Genomic DNA, 24,867 nt, shown 5'->3' with positions numbered 1-24,867 from the left:
AGGAAGAGCAGAAGGTGCTTTGGGTGCTTTGGGCACATACACACCACTGTGAGATTCCCTTGATTTGGGCTCCCATCCCTGGAAATACCACCTGGCTCCTGCTCCTGGGGGCACTCTGGGCACTACAATGTGAGAGAGTGTCCAAAGGAGGGGCATGGGGATGGGGAAGGGTCTGGAGGGGCCCATGAGGAGCAACTGAGGGCACTGGGATGGTTCAGATGGAGCAGACTGGGGGCACTGGGATGGTTCAGACTGGGGGCACTGGGATGGTTCAGATGGAGCAGACTGGGGGCACTGGGATGGTTCAGACTGGGGGCACTGGGATGGTTCAGATGGTTCAGACTGGGGGCACTGGGATGGTTCAGACTGAGGGCAGAGCTCCCCGGGGCTGCAGCTCCTCCCGAGGGGCAGCTCCAGGCTCTGCTCTGGGACAGGGACAGGAGGCAGGGAACGGCTGGAGCTGGGCCAGGGCAGGCTCAGGCTGGAGCTCAGGGCAAGGTTCTTCCCCCAGAGGGTGCTGGGCACTGCCCAGGCTCCCCAGGGAATGGGCACGGCCCCGAGGCTGCCAGAGCTCCAGGAGCGTTTGGACAGCGCTGCCAGGGATGGACAGGCTGGGATTGTTGGGGGGTCTGGGCAGGGACAGGGGCTGGGCTGGGGGATCCTGGTGGGTCCCTCCAGCTCAGAATATTCTGTGACTTAAGGATTCTATGAAGGAAAGGAAGGAAATCACCTCTAAGCCGGGATCTGGAGTCCAGAGATCCCTCATTAGGGGGGCAGCAATGCTGGCTGGCAGTGCTTTAGCAGGAGCTGCCCTGGCAGCTGGATTTGGGCACTTTCAGGAGCAGGGAGAGGACCTTACATGTTCCTGCTGCTGGAGCTCCAGGAGCCCTTTCCCTCTCTGCCTCGAGCTGCCAGGCTGGCTGTGCTGGATGGCAACATCAGGGAATTCAGGGTATTCCAGGGGGCAAGTCCTCATTTGACAACCTTAAATTCCTCATTTTTCTGCTTTTGTGAGATCACTGCACAGTTCCTGATGATCTTTACTAAATCTGGAGCTGTTTTAATGCCAGACACAGCCCAGTGAGCTGCTGGCAGTCCCTCTATCCCTCTCCTGCCATCCCCAGCTTTGGGCTCGTGCTGTTTTCTCCCACCCTGGAGCCCAGCTGACCCCTGATCAGGCAGAATTTGGTAACCCTACAGAAAATCCAGCAGTTCCTGGCCTGGGGCAGCTCGTGGGAGGTGTGAGCAGCAGGATGGGGTATCCCAGGTGCTGTCCTGCTGTTGTGGGGTGGGACCAGCCTTCAGGACAGCACTCCTGGAGGTGACAGATGACTGTAAAAATAATGCAGCTCCTTTCCCTTCTCTCTGCCCACATTAAACCTGCTCTGTTTTCCCTCTTTGCCTGTTTTCCTCATCTGGAATCTTTCCCCTTTATCTCTCTTCAGTAGTTCTTGCATTAATGCATAATGGGAGAGACAAGGCAACAACCTGCTGTTCCCAGCTGAGGTCTTGGCTTTAAAGTCTTAACAGAAAACACTATCAAGAACCCTCTAGATCAATGTTCTGCTGAAAAAGTTTTCCCAAACTAATCCAAGGAAGGGGCACAGTGTAATGTTTCTTTGAGGTTGAAAGGAGAAAGTGCTAATTTCATGCAGAAAAGCTTGTATCTTGGACTGGCATAGGAATAGAAAATAAATTCGTATTAAATTACTTTCGTTTGCCTCAAAATAATCTAATAAAGCATCTTCTGGATCAATAGCTGAATCATTATCCCAGGCACATAGCAAGCTTTGCCTCTTTTAATTTGAGATTCAAGAAAAGAGGTTTTTGCATTACCATAGTAAAAAGAATAATACTTTAAGTCTTCACAGGAGAAAGGCAGAAGTAGGAAAAAAAAAGATAAGAACCACACTTCGTGCCTTAAGCAAGTGTCATTCTTCATTTGAAACTTGTAATTTATGGGTAGTGTGAAATAAATTTTTATATTTAATGACTGTCAATCTGTCAGTTTTGCTGACAAAAAAATCCAACAACGCAGAGTGAAAGGACTTTGTGTGCAGGAAGGGAGGAGAAGGGCAAGACAAGGCTTTCAACAACTTTGTTCTCCTAATTAAAGCTCCTAGGGAAAAAAATAGGAAAAAGATGGCACAGTTCTCCCCTGAAAAATGCAGTTTCATCAAAAGAAAATGAGATGTGCCAGTGTTGGCTGCAGTGTGCACAGTCCAAACAAGGCTGACGTGGGGAGAAGCTGCAACCACATGCAGACTGTGGCCAAAAAGGCTGGAACCACGGGGTGTGGATTCCAAATGCTGCAAAGGAGCTCAGTTTGTCAAAGCATGGAGTAAATATAGAGAGAACACGGTCAGAATAGGCAAAACCAGACTAAATGTGTGTGTCTGATTATTTAAAGCAGTGAGGCTTCAAATGGGTGCTGGAGTGACCTCAGAAATGACATTAAGGACGTGATGAAGGGTGAGGTTATTCCTGAGACTTGGAGGAGTGGGTGGGCACTGTCAACCTGGGACAGTCCTCAAACTTCTGTCTTGAAAAAAACAGATTTTTTTCATTTTCCTGGAATCAGTTTCCCTGTAATATATTCATTAATGCAGCAGGTGGAACAGGGAGTACAATGTAAGTCCAGGGCACCAAGCTGGGAAGAGATACAAACAGTACAGAGCACTGAATCACAATTCCAAATGATCTTGATAAGTGGGAGAAATGATCTGAAACCAATAGCCTGAGCCTCCCTGCAGGGAAGAGTGACTGAGAAAGGTGAAATCAAATACATCAATTCAGAGCAATCCATAACCAGCTGCACAGCACTGCAGGGCTTTGGGGAAATGGGGTGGGGGAGACTCCCCCAGAGGCAGCAGATGTTGTGGTAAAGGGGAGGGTAAGGCTGGACAGGGCTTGAAGCAGCCTGGGCCGCTGGAAGGGTGGAATGAGATGGGATTTAAGGTCCCTTCCAACCCAAACCATGCTGGGATTGCAGCCTCTGCTGATCCCAACACTGAAATGAGCAGCAGTTTTGTGCTGGAGGTGCTGATGCCAAGACCTCGCGTGCCTTGCCGAAGCAGAGGGGCACAGGGGATGAGCTGCAGCTCATTGTCCTCGCTGCTTTCTGCTTTATTGTCCCGCAGGGATTTGCCTGGGGCGCTTCCCTGTGCAGAGCTGGCAGCGCTCTTGGCTTCTCGTGTTCCCTGTCAGCATCTCTGTGTGGGTGAGGAGCAAACTGAGCCAAAACTTTTGATGAGGAGCGTTTGCAAAAGAACCCAAAGCTTCCCATGACCCTGTCGTGGGTGAGGATTGGAGCTGGGCCTCGAGCTGGTGACAGATTTATGGGATTTTTCCCAGTACCTGAGTGGTGTTGCCAGTTTCCAGTGTAACAAGATCCCACGAGGGTGAGTGGCTTTGGAGTTGCTCCTGTTCACGTGATGGGATGAACTCCCAGCTCCGGAGCAGGCAGGGCTGCAGAACCCATCCCTCCCGGAGGAGAGCAGCCCTTGCTCCAGGAAGTGCACACAGACACTGCAAGAGCTGATTTTTCCTTTTCTTTCAATCATTCACCACTGGATTTGCTTTGTTCCAACCCTCCGTGGATCCTGCAGCTTTTGGGGAGCTCTGACACCACAATTCCCAGGCTAAGGAGTTTTGTTTTCATGGTGTCTCAGCATTGTCAGGCAAACAACTCCAGCACGTGCAGCTGCTCTGGAGGATCCATCTGACTGTGCCTGAGCCTCCTGCTTTTCTTCTGGAGCTGCTGGAGGAGAAACTTGCTGCACATCAGCACAGCCTCCTGCTTTGGGGAGGGCTACAGCTCCTGTGTTCTGTGTGCTTTCCATGAGCTTTTGATAAATAGCGACCTCCTGCCAGCCTTGAGATCTCTGTTTGCCTCTTCTGATGTCTCCAGCCCTGTCTTGGGTGTTTGGCTTTGACTGAAACACTCTCAGGAACTGACGTGGTGCAACAGTGGGATTTGTAGTTCCTGAATCCTGCCTGGCTGATCCAAGAGGTGGAGGAAGGGGAGAACCTCCTGTCTGTGCCACTCTTCAGCTCTGCACCTTCCTCAGGCTGCAGCTGCAGCTCTGGACCCCCACCCTGCTGAAGGTGAGGAGAGAACCTCCCCCTGTGGCCGTGCCTTTGGCGTGGGAACACTTTTGAGGAACTACAGAGGGTTAAACCCACATTTCTGAACACAGCCCAGCCGGAGTCACATGCACCAGGGAGATTTTGCAAGTCAGTGCTTGCAGCCCAGGGTGAGGAGAGGGAGGCAGGGGCATAGGTCTGGGTAATCCCTGGTCCTGGGAGGCACAGGGGACAGAGGGACCTCATCCAGCACAGGCTGGGACCTTCCTGCTCAGGGGTGGCACATTGTGGCACCTGTGCAGTGCAGAGTGGGACAGTGGCACATGAAGGACAGGCAGGAGGAGGAGGCTGAGCTGCATTCCCAGCACCAGGAGTGAGCTGGAACAGGTAAGGCTGTGCTGGCTGCTCTGGGAAGGAGGCAGAAGGGCCTGCTGGGTGTTTCTCTGCTCTTTAGTGAGGGCTTGGAGGTGTCCAGAAAAGCAGGAAGTCAATTCACCAGAGGGATGTTGGCATTGCATAAAGAATAAGAAGAAATTTAGAGAACACAGAGCCTGAGAGAGCTGGAGAGGAGAGGCTGCTCCTCGAGGGGGCTCAGGAGGGGTCAGAGGAGGTTTGGGGGGGACCCGGATCCCCAAATGGGCAGTTCTGCTGGAAAAGGCAACAGAGCCAAACTGTGCTGCACTAAGAGGTAAAAGCAAGGCTGCTTTGGCTGAGGAGCTCCCAGCATTTGGGGGAGGTTGTTTCCCTCCTGGGGATGGCTGAGCTGCTGCACCTTCACTGTCCCCTCCTGGGGACTGCCCTCCAGAGGCCCCAGATTCTCATCATCTGAGCCAGAGAGCTTTGATTCATCTCCAAATGGATGTGCCAGCAGCAGCAACAGAGAGCTTGGTTTTATTCAGGTTTTTCTTCAGTTCCTAATCAGTTTTTTCTTTCGTTTTCTCTATTTTTTCACTCTTTACTTCTGTCTTCCGTGGGCTTTTCTGTCTTGACACTCCCTTCTTTTGAATGGCAAAAGAGGGAAAGGAGTGAGAAAATCCAGTCTGAATGCTCCTTTTGGTGCTGGGATGTGCCCTGTGACACGTGGTGCCCATGATCCTCCTGGCACAGCTGTGCCCAGGGGAGCCTCTGCTCACCTGTGAGGTGAAGAGCAGGTGCTGTGCCCGTCCTGTGTGCACACACTCACTGCTCTGATCCTTTAAGTGAGAGTTCTCAGCCCTTTTGGGTTTTATTTTCCCTGTGATCAGAAGAATTTCTCGTGTTGTTTCTCTTGCCTCCATTTCCTTTCTGGCATTCTTCAACCAGGGACTGTTCTGGCTTTGTGTAAGAGCAATGCAGCCACAACCATCAGAAAATAAAACCAGAAAAAAAGTCAGAAACAAAGCAATCCCCTTTGGAAGGAGAGTGGGTGAGATCTGTGAGGGATCCTCCCACCAAGAGACAGCAACAGGCTCCTGGTTTGAGCAGAGGTTAAAAAGTAAGTGGTGGTTTTGGAGAGCTGGAGTGGAAGGTAATTGAAAAGTAAACTCCAGAGTCTTCCAAGCATTTAACAGCCTCCCACAGGCGCTGGCAAGAGGTCAGAGAGCTGTGTCAGCAGGGAAAAAAACACCTGGAAAACCTTGGGCACAATGCCTGCTGTGAGAACTTCCCTGAGGAGAGGGGAGAGGAAAACAGAGGAGAGGGGAGAGGAGAGGGGAAAGAGATGAGAGGGGAAGGGAAAAGAGATGAGAGGGGAAAAGAAAAGAGAGGAGAGAGGGAAACAGGAGAGGGAAAAGGAAAGCAGAGACCCTCCAAGGCTTCACTGCTGCTGGGTGGGAGCTCCTGCTTGACCCTGCCTTCAGCAGATGCGTTTTTCTGCCTAATGTGCCCTTCTGTCCCGGGGTGAGGATCTGTCCCCGTGTCACTGAGCAGGAGGGGCATTTCCACCAGCTCCAGGTTCTTCTGAAGGTGATGGCAAAGAGGCTTGGCAAGGAGAAATCCTATCTGTTCCTTGGTAATTGCAAAATGTGAATGCTGAAGGATGTCAGGATAATTTAAGAAATATTTAAGGAGAACTTTTCCACCTTTCAGCAAGAAGCAAACACAAAAAGTGATTCTGTGTGTTCTGAGCTTGCACCGGGCAACACCAGGTGCTGACATCCCCCAGGAGCACAGACATTGCTGTTAGCCTTTATTTGCTGTCTCTGCAAGATTTGGGGTGTTCTTTTTCTCTTTTCAGGGCTAAAAAATGCCTCGTGGCTCATGGAAAGCAGGGACCCCAGGAAGGCAGCAGTGGGAGTGCGAGTGAGGGTTTCACAATCTGCTCCCCCCTCTGCTGCTGGGGGGATGTGTCGCTTTGTGTTTCAGCTTTCTGATCGTTAACAGATTCTCTTTACAGTTTCTCACACTCTTTCTTGTAAATAATCTTGTTTTGCATTCCTCTTTGGAGGAAGAGAGAATTGATAGATTGTTGATAAGACCTATGGGGTCAGGAGGTATTATCCTCACTAGCCAATCCATGGTCATTGTTAAAATTCTATAAATAGACATATAATGTAAATAAAGTAGTTCTTTTCCTGCTTGATTCCTCGGAGTGTGTCTTTCCTTTTGTGCCATTAAGCCACTGGGCTGCTTGGTGCTTCCCAGCAGGGTGAGAGAGAAATGCTGAAATAGAGAGAAGAATGCTGAATTTCTGACCAGGAAACACAGAATCCTTCAAGGAGACCCACCTTCAGCATGGCCCAGAAAAGCCAAACTGGTGGAACTGAACAAAATGAGTCCTCCCTCCTGTACAGCAAGGGTGATTTCAAGGAAGGAGCCCTGCAGTGGGTGACAGGTAAGGGAGCAGCTCATTGGTAATGGGGGAGGCAGATCTGAGCTCAGTGTCCTTAAAATAACCACTGACAGATTTTATCAAAGATGCTCTTTAGCAGCATCTCACTTGTGATAGAATCAAAACATTGTGGATGTTTCAGCATTTTGGGAAGGGGATGGAGATGATTTGGTGTTTTTTTGGAATGCATGATATGCAGAAATGAATGAACCAACCTATTGAAGAGCAGCCCCCTGCAAGTCCTCTCCTCTTGGCCCTTGAAGTTGAGAAATCCTTGGGAAACTTGGCCTGTGCTGGGGGCAGCAGGGGAGGGGGATTCTGCCCCTCTGCCCCTGGGCTCAGGTGAGACCCCACCTGCAGAGCTGCCCCAGCCCTGGAACCAGCACAGGAAGGAGCTGGAGCTGCTGGAGAGATCCAGAGGAGGCACCAGGGGGATCAGAGGATGGAGCAGCTCTGGGATTGTTCACCTGGAGAGGAGAAGCTTTGGGGTGAGCTCAGTGTGGTCTTGCAGAGCCTGAAGGAGCTGCAGGAAAGATGGGGAGAGACAATTTACAGGGGTCTGGAGGGACAGGACACAGGGAATGGCTCCCACTGCCAGAGGGCAGGGCTGGATGGGATATTGGGCAGGAATTGTTCCCTGGCAGGGTGGGCAGGCCCTGGCACAGGGTGCCCAGAGCAGCTGTGGCTGCCCCTGGATCCCTGGCAGTGCCCAAGGCCAGGTTGGACACTGGGGCTTGGAGCAGCCTGGCAGCAGGCAGAGCCATGGATTTTTGAGCTCCCCACACTCTTCAGCAGGGCCCCCTTTTTGCTCAAAGTTTCCCCAGGAGCAGCCCAAGAACATCTGACTGACCCTGGAGCTGCAAAGGGGAAGGAAATTTGGGTGAAAGCTTTCAGTGAAGCAGGATTTCAGCTGAACCAGCCACTTCCTTAGCCCAAAACTCTTCCTCTCGCTGTGGCACAGCTTGTGTAAGCTCTAGGTGGGTGCCAGATGGGCTGCCTGGAGATCACAGCTCTCCCCTGCTGCTCCTCAAATCTAGGACAGGCTGTCCTCACACTTTTTAGGCTCCTGACTTGAGTCTCTAGGATGCCTCTCTGATCCTGAGCTGACACTGGAGGAGCCTTGAGCAGAGCCACGCTCCAGGAACGCTGCTGGAGAGGGGACCTGGCTGCTGGGGGGTCTGGGGGTGCTCCAGGGCAGCCCTGCCACATTCCCAAGCAATTACTGCAAAGCAATTAATGGCTCAAGTTGGTTTTTGTGGTGGGTGGGCAATGGGGGGGGGTCTCCAAGTGGGAAATGAGCCTCAGCACCACGGAGCAGCCTGAGCCCAGTGTCCTTCCATGGTTGTGCTTCAGATCAGACTCCTGTCACCTCCTGTCTTGTCCTGTGTTGTCCTGTGATCTCCTGTCCTCTCCTGTCACCTCCTGTGCTTTCCTGTGCTCTCCTGTGCTCTCCTGTGATCTCTGACTGCTCACTCCTGGGACGTTTTTGGGGTTTCCTCCCTCTCTGCAGTTTTTCCTTCCAGGGCATCCCAGGCTGCTTCCAGAGCTCCTTAGCAATGGCCAAGGATGGTTGTGGCTGAGTTTCAAACACACCAGGGTGGTTTGTGTTCTCAGCCTCCCCTCTGCCAGGTGCTGCTGGGCTGTGGGATGGATCCCCCAGTGCTGTGCTCATGGTGCTTTGGGCTCTTGCAGACCCTCCCCAGGGCCGGGTGCTGCTGGTGCTCAGCATGGACAACACCTGCCCCACCTCCTCCTTTGACATGGACCTTTGTGCCCAGAAACTGCAGGCCCTCGGGGTCCAGGTGAGCTCTCTGGAGTTAATTCCAGCTGGATTTGCATGATTTGCATTTACACCCACGTCCCAGATGGCTGTGGGTTTTTTTGGTTTGAGAGGAGCTTGTTTCAGTCCAACTTCAGTCTATTCCCTGTGGGCTGGAAGTCAACTGGGATGAACTTGGCTTAAAGCTCCATGAATAAACTCTTTGAAGAGTTATTTTGCTTAAAATTCACTCTGATAGAGCAGAGCATCCCTGGGACATCTGCTTTGCCTTGTCCTTCATCACAAAAAGGCGTTTTCTTCCCTTGGGACTCTCCCTGCCCTTCCCAGACAGGTTTTACTCACTGCAGCTGAGGCAGGAAGACAAGTTTTGGGTCTGTAGCAGCTCTGGGGATGGGATTGGAGATTTCTCTGGGGATGGGACTGGAGATGTTCCCTCTGTGTTTGGGACTGGAGATGGTCCCTGTGTTTGGGATTGGAGATGTTCCCTGTGTTTGGGATTGGAGATGGTCCCTGGGGATGGGATTGGAGATGTTCCCTGTGTTTGGGATTGGAGATGGTCCCTGTGTTTGGGATTGGAGATGTTCCCTGTGGGATGCAGCTGTGACACAGATTTGGGTGGCAGTGCCCCACGAGGTTTGCCCAGTCTGGTTCTGCTGGGGGTTGGAGCCCACACTGGAGGGTGGCTCTGGCTCTGTGTTTGCTCTGGGCAGGTGCCAGAGGATCCATGGAGGAGGCTGATCCAGGAGGGGCTGCTGAGGCCCGAAGTGAGGAGGTTCCTGTTCTACAGCTCCAGGGCTTTCCAGATTGCCATGGCCGTGGTGAGGGCACTGCAGGCTGCCAGCCTGGCCCCGGGGTTCTGCTGCCCCGGGGGCTTGGCTGGGCAGCAAATCCTGCTTCTAACACATTCCTGGTGGCCTCCCTTGGCAATTCCAGCTCACAGAATCCCTCAGATGGAGGGCAAGGCTCTCTCTCCACCCCCTTGCTGGCAGTCCCACCCAAGCAGGCTGTCCTTGCCTGGGGGACCAGCACATGCTGAGGTGACAGTACCTACAACAGGCTTGGTTTAAAACTTGATCTCAAAGATCTGAAGGTATTCTGGTCCTGATGCTAATTTAGACCAACAAATCAGTCAACTTTTGGTCTTGTCTGTCTTCTTCTGGTGAAAGAAACTCCTCCAGAGAGCCAACCATGAGCACTGGCTGTGAGGCTGGTGCTCTGCAGTCTGCTGAGCATGTGATCAAACCCAAATATTTGTTTTAATTACTTTTTAGGTTTTTTTTTTTGGTAGCCATTATACAAATCTTCTCCTTTCACTGACAGTGTAGGAATTGGTGCTCAGAGTTTTGAGGGGTTTGATGCCTGTTCAGTGCTCTTGGGTTTTGTCCTTAGGAGAAGATGCCGTGCCCTACATGTCACTCCTGCTCCAAGGCTCTCTCCTGCCCAAATCCATGCTCTGTGAGCTAAAGGAATCCAGTTTTCCCTGACTTTAATCCAGCCCCAGAGTTCTGTGTCACTGCCCACTGATTGAGCACTGCTGTAATGGAGTGGTCTCTGCACCACCTTGAAATGGGAACTTTCTAAATCCAGGGACTCTGAGAATTATTATCAATATGCCCCAGTGAGTGCATTCCTTATCTAAATGGAAGAACTCCATTGAAATCCTTCCTAGGGATGAATCATCATTAATAATTCATTCTTTGTCTTTGGTGAGTGGTGATTTTTAAAAATAAACTAGGGCTCGCTCAGTCCTTCCAGTCCTTTCTTTCCTCTATTTGTTATTTGAAACAACTTTTGTCCTTTGAAAAATCTCATGGGACTTAATTTATAAGGGAGCAGGGACTGTTATTTTCTTCTTCCTGTGACTTTTCTCACTTCCATGGGTTTGTGACTCTCACCAGCCTCTCTATTTTCCCCCAGGTTTTCTACATCACTCTCTGGACAAACCTTTACTCCACACTCCAGCTGTGCTCCCTGGGACACTCCTGGGGGACTGGTGTGCTGGTGACCCTGGTGGCCCTGGCTCTCACTGTCCTGGTGATCCTGGTCATTGATCAGCACCAGAGGAAGGTGAGAGGAGGCTCCTGGTGAGGGAATGTGGAGGGAGGGGAGCAGGATTCCTCCTGCTGGGGCATTCCCTAGCTGCAGGCATAGAATACAGTGATCCAGGGAGGAGGGAATATTTTTACAGCACTCAGGGAAGGCAGGGGATGTTGTGGAGCCAAGGGAGGGGATGGAATGCTTGAAAGGGAAGTGATGGAGCTGCTCAGGCTGGCTCAGACCTCCTGCTGCTGGAGACCAGAGAATTAGAGAATCCCAGACTGGTTTGGGTTAAAAGGAACCATAAAGCCCATCCAGTGCCTGCCCTGCCATGGCAGGGACCCCTCCCACTGTCCCAGGCTGCTCCCAGCCCCAATGTCCAACCTGGCCTTGGGCACTGCCAGGGATCCAGGGGCAGCCACAGCTGCTCTGGGCACCCTGTGCCAGGGCCTGCCCACCCTGCCAGGGAACAATTCCTGCCCAATATCCCATCCAGCCCTGCCCTCTGGCAGTGGGAGCCATTCCCTGTGTCCTGTCCCTCCATCCCTTGTCCCCAGTCCCTCTCCAGCTCTCTTGAAGCTTCTTTGAGCACTGAGAGGCCCCAACAAGGTCACCCTGCAGAGCAACCCTTGCAGAGTGTGGGTTGTGCTCCCACAGCAGCTCTGGTTCCTGTCCTGCTCCTGATGATCCCTCCTTGCATTCTCTGCTGCCTCTGGAATTACTGGCACCGTTTATTTGGCTGAAGAATAATATCGGAAAGTCTTGATTCAAAATTCAGAGGGGGATTCAAAGCAAATTATTCTTCCAAGAGGAAACCAGGCAAATGTGGGGGTTCAGGGGGTACAGGAAAGGAGATTGCTGGGGGAGGAAGGGAGAACACGACACTGGGAATCAGTTCCACTTTTCCTTTCAGAGCTGCAGTATTTGGGATTATCCAGCTGCAGTTCATAGACTTTTGCTGTGGATTGTGTTATTTCCCCTTGCATTCTTTGACAGCTAAACGTGAACACAGATGTGAGGCTGGCAGCTGTCAATGAAATCTTTATCAAACACAACATAATCCTGGGGATTACAGATGTCCTGGACGGGCCACACAACATCCTGCAAGTATCCTTTCTGCTGGGAATTGCTCAGACCCCTCCTGGATCAATGCCTCCTGCTGGAGCCATTTATTGATGTTGGGATCCAGAGGATGGGGTTCCTAGGATCTGCTTTGTCTCCTATGGGACGCAATGAGGAATTGGGAAGTTTTTATTTCTCCTGTAAGTGAGGATTGAAATATGCCAAAAGATGATTGGAAATAATCAGTCTAAAGGATTGAAGCGGGATTCATTAAGGCAGACAATTATTCCTAAAATTGTGTTGTACCTATGTAACACTGATGATTCTGCCTATAGGCAGAGTGATAGAAAGTTCCCATGGCAAAAAAAAAACAAACCCAAAAAACAACAAACTAAACAAAAAAATAAAAAACAAAAAAGTCTAAAAAGGCAAAAAGGAGAAAACCAAATAGTCCCCCAAAAACTCTAACATGGAGAAAAACAAAATCCCTGTCCTTGGACTCATTTTCTGCTTTTCAGAGATGATTTTTCTGGGCTAGACAGGGGTTTAAGGGAATGAGGAGAGTTTTAAGGCTCCATGAAGATGTTAAAGAAAGGTGAGAGAGACACAGAAAGAGGCTTGAAATACAAATGGAGAGGGAAGCTGGGGTGAAGCAGGGAAGGGGACAGGGAACACTGCAGGAGGGCAAAGTCATTCAGGAAGAGGAGAAAACCCTTAAAAACATGAATTCCACGTTTATAAAACCTGAATTCTACCTTTATTCAGGCCAGCCAAGTCCACTAGAGCCAATCCAGGGAGCCTTCACCTTGACCTACCTGTCCCAAAACTGCCTGAGAGCAGCACATAACCCAGAGATTTACAATGGCTCTGTCTGCTCCAGTGTCAGATCCATTCTAACCCTCTGGATTTGACATTTTCCTGGATCCCTGTGGTGCTGGCAGGTGCAGCAGATGCACAAGGACAGAGCTCTGGCAGGACTCACATTCCAAACACGCTGCTCTTGGAAAACTCTTCTCACCAGTGTCCTCAGCAGCACTGAGTATGGCCAGCTTTGTAAAAAAATAAATGGGGTGAATCCCATTAGAAACAAAGGCAGGACAGCAGGAGGGGGTGTAGGGCAGCTGAGTCACTGTGCCCCATGGTTTATTTGGTGTAGGGTTGTCACTGGTTGGGGTTTTTGGGGTCCCTTTGGGATCCCTGAGGCTGCTTCTGCAGCCCTCAGTGATGGAGCAAATTCCCGAGCCTTGCCCAGATGGAATTGTGGCTCACAGTGAGCTCTCAGACCAGTGAGGTAAGGAGATCAGCACATGCAGAGAGGCACAAATCCATGGTTTATTCTATGAAGGCATCCTATCTACATATACCCACGGCTATTGTTTTACAGGGGGTTTATATCTTTTGAGGGTTTCACATTTTGCACCAATTACCAAGGGAATTCTCCATTCTAACCAATTCCTGAGAGATTTCACATTCAAAGCTGGCCTATGGATACTAAAAGAAAATGAACCACTAATATTGAAGATAGATAAGAGGGTCTTCCAAGGGGGGGAAGCTAAATTCCTTTTGTATTTGTCATTTCACAGCCATTTCTTATCTCTAAGCTCTGGTTTTCCAAGGAATTTGTTCTGAGGATGCAGGGAGACTTTTCTCTGTGTTTTCTGCTCCTTCCACAACGGGTCACTGAGATGAGCAATGGGCAAAGACCCTGGGTCATTCCAGGCTGGCTGCTCTCTGCTTCCCCAAGCTTGGAGTTTTGTCTTAGCCCAGACCCTCCTGGCTTAAACCCAGCCCTGGGCTGTGTTATTTGGGTCCCTGAGCACCCTGAGGGCACCACCTCCCTCAGCTCTGCTCCCTGTGAGCCCATCCCAGCATCCCCATGGATGGGAAGGGGAGGCTTGGAGAGATTCCTTCCTTCACCTGCCCCTTCCAGCTGTGGTTTGTGCACTTCAACCCTGAGCATTGCCTGCAGGCCCTGTCAGCCCACATCACTCACCTGCAGGGGACACAGGTAAGGGACACTGGGGACACTGGATTTGCTGGGCTGGAGGTGGGCAAGGACAAATGAGAGTTTGAGTGTCCTGCTGAGGTTCCCCTGCTGTGCACTGGGAGGTGAATAAAGTGCACCTGTCCATGCCCAGTTCAGCAGGAATTTGTCCAGACCCCGTGGAACGTGCGTGTCTGGATAATTAATTGTGTACCTTTAATCATGGAAAGTCATCAGGAATGAAAGGCAAATTTTGGAAGCATGTGGCACACCTTGGAACAGCTGCCACCTTGAGCTGTCCTCCTGGAATAAGTGGGATAGCCTGGAGGAGCAGGAATTGCTGGATTGAGTTAATTATATAAAAATTTCGTCCTCTTGGCCTTCAGAAAATGTTTTGCTCTCTCTGTGGGTGTGAAAATATCCACAGAACTGCCTTTGTGAGATGAGAGGTGAGAGCCTTCTGAAATCTCCAGGCTGCTCATCTCCCTGAAAGCTGCAGCTCAGGGCTGGACAGCAACTGCCCAATTCACACAGGGCATGAGATAAGTCTGTTTTTAAAGACAGGATTCTCCATGCCAGGCTGTGTCTGTGGTGCTGGGAGCACTCACTGGCAGCTGAGGGCAGCCAGGCCATGGCATGGACACCCAGTTCTTGGCATGGGAAATCCCAGGAGTGAAATCCATGCAGGAGGAGGAAATTGTGCCTTTTAAACTCTGTCCCCAGGACACCACTGCTGCCTGTCTTTGGAGAGCCCCAAAATCTCCTTCTCTTCCAGGCAGGCTTGAGGCACAGGCTGAACAAGCTCCATGTGGTCATGGATGTGGCACTTCAGCCCGAGCTGGGGATGGAGGAGGAGGCTCCATGTGAAGAATCCCCTCTTTTATCCAACGGGGTGACCCTGAATAAAGATCCTGTGACCTGCAAGGAGCTCCTGCACCTCATCCCCCAGGGCCCACCCGAGGTGAGGAGAAATATCCCCCTGACAGAGGCACCAAATCACACCCCCGAGGCATCTCAGTTCCAAAACCCATCCCAGCCATGGGGGACAGCTGGGCAGCTGGGGAGGATCCTTGGGGAATTCATGGATTGGGCTTTTCTTTGCTGGTCCCAAGGGTCCTGTTTGGCAAAAAAACATCTCCCCAGGGAGCTGGTGCTCCTGCCCAGGCCGGGCTGAGCCATGGATGAGCCCAGCCTTTGTCTCCTCTGTGGAAAGTGCCTTCAAAGACTTGTGCCACGCTGAGCAACAAATGTGTCCTGATTGCTGCTCAGCACGGAGCTACCAAAGGGATGATTTTGATTTATTTTGCAGTTTTCCTGTCACTGTCACTAGGTGAATTCAGTACAGGTGACATCCCTGCAGGTTGAGGCTCTGTGGCTGTCTACAGGCAAAAACAAGCCCGAGGAGGCAGGGACAGAGTGGGCAGGTCCCCAAGGCCAGCAGTCACTTGGTGTCACCCCTGTGGGGACAGTGTGGCAGCCCTGCTGGCCACAAGGGGATCTGGGCCAGTTATGTGTGCCATTGGCTGCTGTCCTGCTCCTGTCACAGCAGCACAGTCCTGGAAGCAGGGAGAGAACGGTGCTGGATGTTTGCTGTGCTCTGCCCACAGGGATGCCATGCCCTGCCCTGACACCTCTCTTGTCCCTCCAGGCCATGGCCCAGCAGCTCCTGGTGATCTTCAGTGGCTGCTACGTGCGGCTCCTGGCCACGGGCCGGCTCCCTCGGGCCAGGGCAGGGGGACACCTGGGGCACAGCAGCGTTCCCTGCCTGTGCCAGTTCATCCAGAGCACCGTGCTCCAGCCCCACCACGGCTGGGCCAGGTGACCAGAGGGGGCTGGAAAGCACCGAAATAGAGCTGTGCCCACACACCAGCGTGGAGAAACCGTGGGGCAGAGAAGGGAGCTGTAATTCCTTGTCGTGGCTGAACGAGTGGAAATAGGACTGTAATAAACCATGCACGAAAGCTGCTCACCCTGGAGAGCTCCTGCCCACCAGCTCGGTGTGGAGGAGCTTCCCCAAGGGTCAGAAACAACCCAGGGACAGCCTGGGACTCGTTTGTGTCCAAACCTTCCTGCCACCAACCATCCTCACACAACCTCATACCAGCCACGGCCACACCATCACTCGGGGTGGCAGCAGGAGCCTGAGCCCTGGAGCACCAGGAACTTGCATTTGGCTCTTCCCAGGGGGCAGGACAGCTCTGCTCCTTGTCCCATTGCTTCTGTCACCAGGAATGCTGGGACAAGGTCCATCTCCTCCTGCCTGAGGCCCCAGCACCATCCCCTTATCAGTGAGCCCAACAAAGGATCCCCTCATCAGTGACCCCCACTAAAGGATCCCTTTATCAGTGAGCCCCCACATGATCCTCTGATCCCCCCATGCTGCCAGTGCACAATCCCAAGCACTGCAGTGACGCCAAACTCATTCCAGACAAAACCCACCACACTCCCAACCAGCTGATTTTCATCCACCTTTACTTCAGGTTGAGCTGTCACAGGAGGGGTCAGGCAGAATCCCCCCCACACTTATGGGGTTTGGGGCTCTGCTGTCATTGCTCTGTGGCAGGGCAGGGTTGGGGGCACATCCTGCTGTGGTCCCTGCAGCCTCTGCTCTGGGGGTGCTGCACATCACCTGGGTGCTGACTGGGCATGGAGAAAGGGATTCCCACACACCTGAGCTCCAAAACTCCTTATTCCAGCTCAGGAACTCATTTTGCCTTCGTGGAAATTGTCTGAATTTGTACCTATATCTCTGGGAGTATGATTTGGTTTCACAGAATAAAATTCTTATTCCCTGCTAGGCTGCAGTGGCTCCTGCTCTTTCCCTGGTGTTCCATGGCCCACGGGTGCCAGGAGCATCTGATGCACATTGGGAATTTTCTTTTTTTTTCCGACAACTAGAAAATTCTGGTCATGAGACACTGATCAGGACATTTTCTATCACTGTGCTTCTGTGCCAAGAGCAGATACTGCAGGGATTTGCTGTTATTTTCCAACCTCTGGAATTTCCAGCAAAAATCAGTGGGAAGAAATCTCATGGCCTTCATGGGAGGACCACGAGGGCTTTTATCGTCAGGACCTGCACTGGGTGGGTTTGATGTTGCTGGGGAGTGAGGCTGGTGCTTCAGGAGGTGCTGGTAGCTCTGGTTTTACATCTGCAAATGACAAGGATGGGAGAAAAGAGAGGGATTCGGGATTAGCCAAGGCAAAAGGTTCTGGAAGGGACAATAAAGCCTTCTAAAAACCTCAGCTACCCTGATTGCAATTAAACACCCAGCAATTAACTGCAGAAAGGAACTGAACAGCTTTGCTCAAAGGAGGAGTTTGATTCCTCTCCCTGATACATCCAAGTGTTTGCCCTGATCTTCCTGGAGCCTCTGCAAACTCCTGGCCCCCATTGCAGGATGGGAGCTGCTCCTTCCTCCTGCTTCTCCTTCATGCACACTTAATCAAGGCATGGGTGGAGGCAGACATCCCCTTTCCCCTCTCTGGTCAGGATCCAATGTTACTTTAGGGGACAGGAGAAATTCTGGACATTTTTTAGGACCCCCTGTGCACACAATTCCCTTTCCTCCCCTCCCACACAGCTGATGGGGGCAGTGGGGAGGGAATGGCTCAGCCCCACACCTTCCCTGGAGTCTGCAGGGCCAGCTCCAAGCTCCTGGGAATGTTTGCTCAGGAGTGACTCGGCCAAACCAGTGCAACCAGTAGGGGTGGGGCAGATCCGAGCCGTGCTGAGGGCTCAGCTCAAAGCTCAGTTCACTTTCACAGGGAGCTTTGCCACCCGAGCAGGGCAGTCAGGTGATGCTGGAGAACTTTCCGTGCCTTGGCTGGGGCAGGGAGAGGAGCCAGGATGGTCCTTGCTGTGCCAAATTTGGGCTCTGCTTTATCTGCAAGGTCACTGTGGTTCAAATATGTGCTTTAAATGAGCCAGGGAGGGAAGACTGGGAAGCAAGGACAGCGATCTCTCGTTGCCAGCTCTGTGCACGGTGCTGTATTTCGGTGTTTGGCAGGGCTCTGAATAACAAACAGTGTCACGGGACACATTGCTCTGTGGAGGCAGGTGACATCCTAATCCCACCCCAAAGCACGGCTGTCCCCTTTTCCAAAGGCTGCTATTTGCTCCTCCCCTCTGCCAGGGGCGGCAATGACATTTAACAACAAAACCCAGCGAGCAAAAATAAAGCAGGGGAGAGCAGAAACTTCTGCGGCGTGGCCCTGGGAGCACAGACGGGGCGTGTGGAGGTGCCCCACGGGTCCCAGCAGGTTTAGGATGATGTGTGTGGATGTCCCTGTCCCCATAAGCCGCACTTACCCTGGTGCTGGCTTTGGGACATGTCCCTGTCCCCATAAGCCGCACTTACCCTGGTGCTGGCTTTGGGACATGTCCCTGTCCCCATAAGCCGCACTTACCCTGGTGCTGGCTTTGGGGCGCTGCCTGCCCCGGGCAGGGCTGTGGCTCCCGGGGCTCCGGGCTGCACAGGCTCCTCATCTTCCTGGCCACATAGCGGCAGGCTGTGGGAACAGGGGACACGGGGACCTTTGCGATACTGGGAAACAGCAGCGACCCCAAACCCGCCTCCCCAGCCAGCCCCGAGCGGCGCCGGCGGAGCCGCAGCAGAGGGAGGGATGGGGACTGGATTTACCGGGATAAACGGGACTTTTTTCCGTGCCTGCTGTCCTGGCGGTGTCCCAAACCCCTCCAGCACCAGCCTGCCTCCCCCCAGCAGCCAAGGCCGTGACACAAGCAGGGTATTTCCCCTCTACGCTCTCTCCTCAAAGCAGAGGTTTCCTTACCGTTGATTATGACTCAAACCATTTTCCCGTGGGCTCAGCAGCTCCGTCCTGTGCAGCCAGCCCGGCTCTGCCTCTCTCTGCTCTCACGGCAGATGTGCAGTGTTTATTCAGCAGCCCGGATCCCTCCTTCCCTCCCTCGCTCCCCCGGGATGTCGCTCCCGGTCACACGCGGGGATGTGGCTGAGCCCCGGGATCCGTGCCCGGGAATGGATCCCTGCTCCTCCCGGCAAGGAGGAGCCACTCCGGGCTGCCTCAGGGCAGCTGCTCCGAGGTAAAATGAAAGGAGACCTGGTCTTGGCTGGAGGGGTTGCTGATGTTGCTTCGTGGCTGTTGGAGGAGTTGGATTTGGGAGGTGGGAGGTGAACTCTGTGCTGTGATCCCAAACTGGGCTCGACAGGGTCCCTGCAGTGGGCACTGAGCTTGTGTGGGGCAGGGGTGAGGAATGGGACCATTCCTCTCCTTTGCTGCTGCTCTCTCAACACTGCAGGGACAGATTTAGGATCACAGGATGGTTTGGGTTGGAAGGGACCTTAAACATAATCCAGTTTCAACCCCTCTGCCATGGGCAGGGTCACTTTCACTGTCCTGTCCCCTAGTCAGACCTTCAAACCCTCTCATACCCATTGCCTGGCTGGGGGGGAGGTAAGGGTGACATCCCAAACAGACAAAATGTAGGCAGAGAATTGTCCTTGGTTTTTCTATAGTTTATCCCATTCCACCTCCAGAGCACTGATTTAGTCCTGACTAAAGAAGGACACTGAAGAAATGCAGCTTTTGTGCATCCTTTGCCAGGCCTTGCTGCTGTTTGTGCTTCTCTGTGCTCCTTAATCTCAGTGAGGTGAATCCTGAGAGCTGCAGCTTTGCCCTCTGCCCAGGGCAATGTGCTTCCCTTATCTCTGCTCCGGGCACGTTGGACTTTGGTTTCCATGGCCTTGCTTTGGGATTGTGTGGGGCTGGTCGAGATGGGGCTGATGGAGGGCAGGAAGTGACTCTGACAGTGGAATATCTCCAGTCAGGGACACTCCACACCCTCTCTGGTCTCTGTTCAGTGCTAGGGTCACTGCACACTAAAAATTCTGCCTCCTGTGCAGGGGAACGCCTGGGCTCAGCCCCTGCCCCTGGCTCTGGTGCCATTACTGAGCCTCTGGAGCAGAGCCTGGGACTGCTCTGAGCCTCCTGCACACAGGGACACCCAGGGACACCCAGGGACACACAGGGATACACAGGGACACACAAGGACATCCAAGGACACCCAGGGACAGAGAGGGACAGAGAGAGACACCAAGGGACACCCAAAGACACACCGGGACAGACAGGGACACCCAAGGACGCCCAGGGACACACAGGTACAGACAGAGACACCCAGGGACACACAGGGACACCCAGGGACACACAGGGACACCCAGGGCTGAGGCTCCTCTCAGCTGGGGCTCCTCTCCAGGCTGACCAGCCCCAGCTCTCTCAGCCTTTCCTGGGCACTGAGATGCTCCACGTCCTTCCTCAGCTCCTGTCCCTGCTGTGCTGAGGAGCCCAAGTGGACATGGCATTCCAGATGTGGCCTCTGTTGAAACCTGCAAGATCTGTAGATGGTGCAAGATCTGTAGGTGATGCAATTAAAAAAAAAAAAAATCAAGAAAAAGCCCCAAACCCTGATCAAGAGCCTCTAGACCTCGCCCATGAACCTCCCAGCCTCCAATCCCCCTGGAGAACCCTTCATTCCAGTTCCAGAGGTCCAGGGGGATGATTGCAAGCAGTGAGGGTGTCTGGAGGAGTGCACTGCTCCTCTGAGGTTTGGCTTCCCCAGACTCCACACCCCGTGTGCGGGTGCTCTCCTGTCGGGTGTGCAGACACATCCCTCTAGATGGTGCTAAGATAAAGAGAAAAGATGGGTGGTGAGAGGCCTGGGAGGAGAGGCTGCCCCGCTGGACACTGCCCGAGGTCTCCTGGGCTTGGAGATCATCTCCCTCTCGGTTTTCCACCGCTCACTCCTGCAGGTGCTCCTTGTGCCTATTGGCAGCAAACACATCCCAGATTCTTCTTCCACTTCCAATTTCCCTTGCTGGTGTATGAGACTCCACAAATCCACCGTGACTTTAATCAGTGCATCTGCTCCTATCCATGCACAAGACCAGACAAGTGGGTTTTTAATGGCAAAAATCCATCTTGGCTGTTTTTCCCATTTCAACCAGTTTTTACTGAGCAGCACAACTCATCAGCCGAGTCCTCTTCTATCTCAAGCATCATTTAGCAGAATCTTAACCAAATTCAAGCATAGATAATGTATGATTTATTGATGTGAGCAGTCAAGAGAGAATCCAGCCTGGCTGCTGGAGAGCAGCAAGGATCGTTGAGGGTTAGTGTGAAGGGAAGTCTTTAAGATCCACGGCTGAGCAGATTTCACTTTGGAGTCCCACACGGGCAGTAAATGAGCTGTTGAAAGAGAACTGCTGTTAGAAGAGACTTTAAAAAGGAATGGCCTCGTTCAGGTCTGCTTTTTTTATCCCCCATTAAATATAAAAAGGAGGAGAACGACTCTGTGAAGCTCTGAAGAGAAGAACTGAGCTCCTCTCCCCGTGCCTCTGCAGAGGGAGATGATTTCGTGCACGCTGATGGCACCAGCCTGCAGTTGTGGGAATGGCTGTGGCAGGAATCTCCTTGGCACCAGCAGGGCTGGAATTGAGGAGTGTGCAGCTGCCCCCCAGGTGTGTGACCACAGCTGTGGGACACATATTGAGAAAGTAAGAAAATTACAGCCTGAAAAATATTCCAGGCTGGAGCTTTTCAGCTCTGTTCCCAGCCTGATAAGCTGGTCCAGCTCAAGGCTAGGGAGAATTTCTCCCAGGGTGAGAATTTGGTCACAATAAAAAGGAATTAATAACAAGATAGAACACCTGTTGTGGTGTGTGCCCAGGCCCTGGCAATGGGGTGTCTTCTCTCTGAACCAATCACCTTTTCTCTACTCTGGGAGTTGCAGTCCTGCTATAAAACCAAGTGTGTTCCTGAATAAACTTGGCTCTTTCTTCCTGTCACGAAAAAAAACCACGTAGCTGTGCATCTTATTTCTGCCTCACTTAAAGGGTTAAAACCCCTTCCCACGGCTACACACAGCCCAGGCTCCAGGTGGGTTTTGGTGTCACTCCTGTTCCTCCAGGTGGGTTTTGGTGTCACTCCTGCTGCTGTGCACTCAGCCCTGGCAGCTGCCCCCGTCCCCACTCCCCTCACTCACAGACAGAGCCTGGGACACGTTTTCATTCCTCCTCCACCTAGATTGGTTGCCCTGAGCTTTGTACGTGGTTTCTACTGATACAGTGGAGAAATATTCCTTTTGCCAAGTTTTCTTTCCAAGAATGGCTCAGCTCCATTTGTGATCAACCCATAAACTGGATTAAGAGCTCAGGGACAGATTTTCTAGCATTTGAAACCCATAATCTGGGCTGGGTTTTCAGAACAGCTCAGTCCCCTTGTAAGCAGCAAATTACAGCCAGAAGTGCTCAGCACTCTGTGGTTGTGTTGGGCTGCTTGAGGCTGTGAGTTCTGTGGAGCAGCACCCAGAGCTCCAGGATTTTGGAAAAAGCAGGGCAGTCCTCCCAGTGCTGACGTGAAGCCAGAGTTTTACTGACAGAGACTCCCCAGCGTTTTGATTCTACTCCAGATGTGCAAAAATCTCTACAGAATTAGTTGTACCATTAATCCATGGGCTGCAAACAACCTATCATCCATTCCAATTCCTGCTGCCCACGAGCACAGAATGTCACCTGAAGTTCTGAGGGACCTCATCTCCAGCCACCAGCCAGCCTGGTGCCATTTCAGACCCTCTGCATGACCTGTGGGTTCTGAATTAATCCAGAGCTGTTCCAAGGGGTGTTGTGGAGCTAAGTCATAGACCTACAGTTTTAGGTTGGAAGGAACCTTAAAGTTCATGCAGTGCCATGGGCAGGGACACCTCCCACTGTCCCAGGCTGCTCCAAGCCCCAATGTCCAACCTTGGAAACTTCCAGGGATCCAGGGGAAGCCACAGCCCCTCTGGATAACCTGTGCCAGGGCCTCACCACCTTCACAGGGAAGAATTTCTTCCTAAAATCCAACCCAGCCCTGTTCTTTAAAACAATTTTCCCTTGTCCCATCACTCCGGACCCCTGTCCAAAGCCCCTCTGCAGCTCCCTTGGAGCCCTTTTAGAGAAATACTCTGAATTTTCCCAGTTTGTTGGTGGATTTTACCCTCAGCAATGCTACACCTGCCCTTCTCCCAGAGCTCCAGCTTAGCTCCGTGGTGACACCTTTCATGGAACAGCAGCTGGCTTAGGAGGGAACAAATCAGGGGAAGTTTAGAGATCTGATCCAGTTCAGGAGAAAGCCCAGTGTCCCCCCAGGGCTGCCTGCAGAGGGCTGGCATGAGGGGCAGGGGGGTCCCAGTGCCCAGGAGACCCCCACGATGGTGATCCATGACTGTGGATGACAAGACATCCACAGGAAAAGGATTTTTTTGGGAGCCAAAGCTGGCACTGTGCTTTCTGGATGCTTTGTTCTTGGCATGGACTGTGGGGAAATTCTGCTGAATCAAATGTTCCTGAGCTGCCTGTGGCTCTTGTCACCTTGGTGGCCTCTCTGTGCCACCAACCCAGCCTGGCTCTTCCTCTCCAGACATTGGAAGCAGGATATTCCTGAGTCATCCATCCCAGCATTCACAAATCCGAGGAGAGATGCAGGTGACTCCAAGTTTTTTATGGCAAAATCCCCCAAATCCTTTCCCTGTGCCTTCCCCAGCCCTTGGCCAGGTGACATCCTCGCTGAGAGGGAAGGGAGGCACCAACCCAGCTCAGACATGGAAAACACCCAGCCCAGGGAGGTTTGGGGAGCAGGGGGGCCGTGGCAGAGCCCAGGGTGAGCCAGCAGGTTGGTTTGTCCCCTGTGGGGCAGGGGAAGGGGTTGGCAGTGATGCCAGCTGGCTTTGGCACATCCCCAGGCACCAGGGCCAAGGCAGGAGCTCCTCGGGGCGTGTTCCATCCCTGCTGCTTGCCAACCATTCCAGTGGCACCTGAGCCATCAGCCAGCCTGGCCCAGCCTCCCTGGCACTGCCATCCTTGGCAGGGCACCTCCAGCAGTCACTGGCACCCTGGGAAGGAGGAGGATTTTGGGATGATTTGCCTGCAGAACACCGGATAAAGATTCCAGAGCCCTACAGCTCCTCTGGAGGGACAGAAATGAGGGAACAAACAGCTCAGAGCTTCAAGGACCTGTGTGTGTGTTCTTCAGCAGCCTGTGCCTTGTAGGGTGGCCATAAAAACCCAGGGAAACCAGGCCTGTATGGAAAACTCCAAACCCCAGGCCTACACGGAAAACAGTGCCCAAAACCCTGATCAACTGGGATATTTCACCTTCCTTCTTGCCCCCACAGCCAGATGGGTGTCAGAAAGGAATTGATGTGGCACAGTTTAGTCTTGAGAAACGTCACTTGGTTGTCCCTGGGCATTGCATCACCCGAGGGCTCATGCACAGAGTGTTCTCTGGATGTTCTGAACATCCCTGCTTCACTTCCCTCTGGGTGAGCAGCTCGTCACTGCCCTTCCTCTGGCCCCCCTTCACTGTCTGCAAGGAGGTTTTGGGGTGGCTGGTAGCTCTTGGAGCCTTTCCCCCTTTAAATATCAGGGAATTCAATACCGGAGTATTTGATGTTTTTTAGAATGAATAAATAAATATCTATACAAACAAATAAATGTATGGCAGACAGCCTTTATTTTTAGTTTATTCCTGCCTTGTTGTTGGGAAAATGGGGAGAATGAAGCATGGGTTTTTTCCTCACAAAACTGAAACAAAAAGGGTGTTTAATATTGTAGCTTTCCCCGTGTTTCCTTTTCTTCTCTGATGAATGCAGAACCCTTTTTTTGGCATCTCAACTCTCTTATCTGCATCTCAGCTCACATCTTAACTAAATCCTCGTGCCAGTCTCAGATGGCATTATCCTCATTTCTAGCTGTTGTGTTTCTCATTCTGATTTTCTGAAAATCTTCTTTTGCCACTCTGCTGCTTCTCCCTAACACTTTCTATTTTTCTCAATGGGGAGGTTTTGCTACTGAGCCTTTCTTTTCTCTTACAAGCTGCCCACTCTTCTGCTTCTCTCTGATTTCTTTCTGGTTTCAGGTTTCAGTCTGTTCATGTTATGAACAGAAACTAAAACTGACTGTTCACATGATCTGAAACAATTTGAAAGCTCAAATTTGTCTTGTCTCTAAAAGCTGTGGTTGGGTTTTTCACTCGGTGTGGGCACCAGTGCAACCACACCAGTACAAACCAGTGGCCAGGCTGGGTTTGCTGGGA

At 52.2% G+C, this 24,867-nt stretch overlaps 1 protein-coding gene and 1 long non-coding RNA gene across 10 annotated transcripts; one reads left to right on the top strand and one right to left on the bottom strand.

The window, feature by feature from the left end:
• Nucleotides 1-707: 707 nt before the first annotated feature.
• TMEM268 (transmembrane protein 268) lies at nucleotides 708-16,555 on the top strand. 9 transcript variants are annotated; one of them, XM_088177355.1, is made up of 9 exons: nucleotides 4,191-4,473; nucleotides 6,709-6,898; nucleotides 8,588-8,697; nucleotides 9,386-9,493; nucleotides 10,593-10,742; nucleotides 11,709-11,819; nucleotides 13,705-13,782; nucleotides 14,534-14,719; nucleotides 15,407-16,555. In XM_088177355.1, the coding sequence occupies exons 2-9, from the start codon at nucleotides 6,799-6,801 to the stop codon at nucleotides 15,578-15,580; spliced, it is 1,017 nt and encodes a 338-aa protein (XP_088033481.1). In that variant the 5' UTR covers nucleotides 4,191-4,473; nucleotides 6,709-6,798; the 3' UTR covers nucleotides 15,581-16,555. The 9 variants fall into 9 exon arrangements, with proteins under 9 accessions (XP_088033478.1, XP_088033477.1, XP_088033481.1 ...); XM_088177356.1 differs by having other exon boundaries at nucleotides 4,202-4,473; nucleotides 9,386-9,490; XM_088177354.1 differs by having other exon boundaries at nucleotides 4,204-4,473; nucleotides 6,712-6,898.
• LOC106864232 (uncharacterized) lies at nucleotides 16,214-18,828 on the bottom strand. The gene is made up of 3 exons (XR_015808022.1): nucleotides 18,553-18,828; nucleotides 18,169-18,270; nucleotides 16,214-16,910 (listed from the first exon to the last, which is right to left on the bottom strand). It is a non-coding gene; the product is annotated as an uncharacterized LOC106864232 (long non-coding RNA).
• Nucleotides 18,829-24,867: the final 6,039 nt, after the last annotated feature.

Source organism: Sturnus vulgaris, chromosome 22 (assembly GCF_052056855.1).
Source record: "Sturnus vulgaris isolate bStuVul1 chromosome 22, bStuVul1.hap1, whole genome shotgun sequence".
In the NCBI taxonomy this organism is placed as follows: domain Eukaryota; kingdom Metazoa; phylum Chordata; class Aves; order Passeriformes; family Sturnidae; genus Sturnus; species Sturnus vulgaris.
Note: the sequence above shows the minus strand (reverse complement) of the source record. Positions and strands in the feature narration are given on the sequence as shown.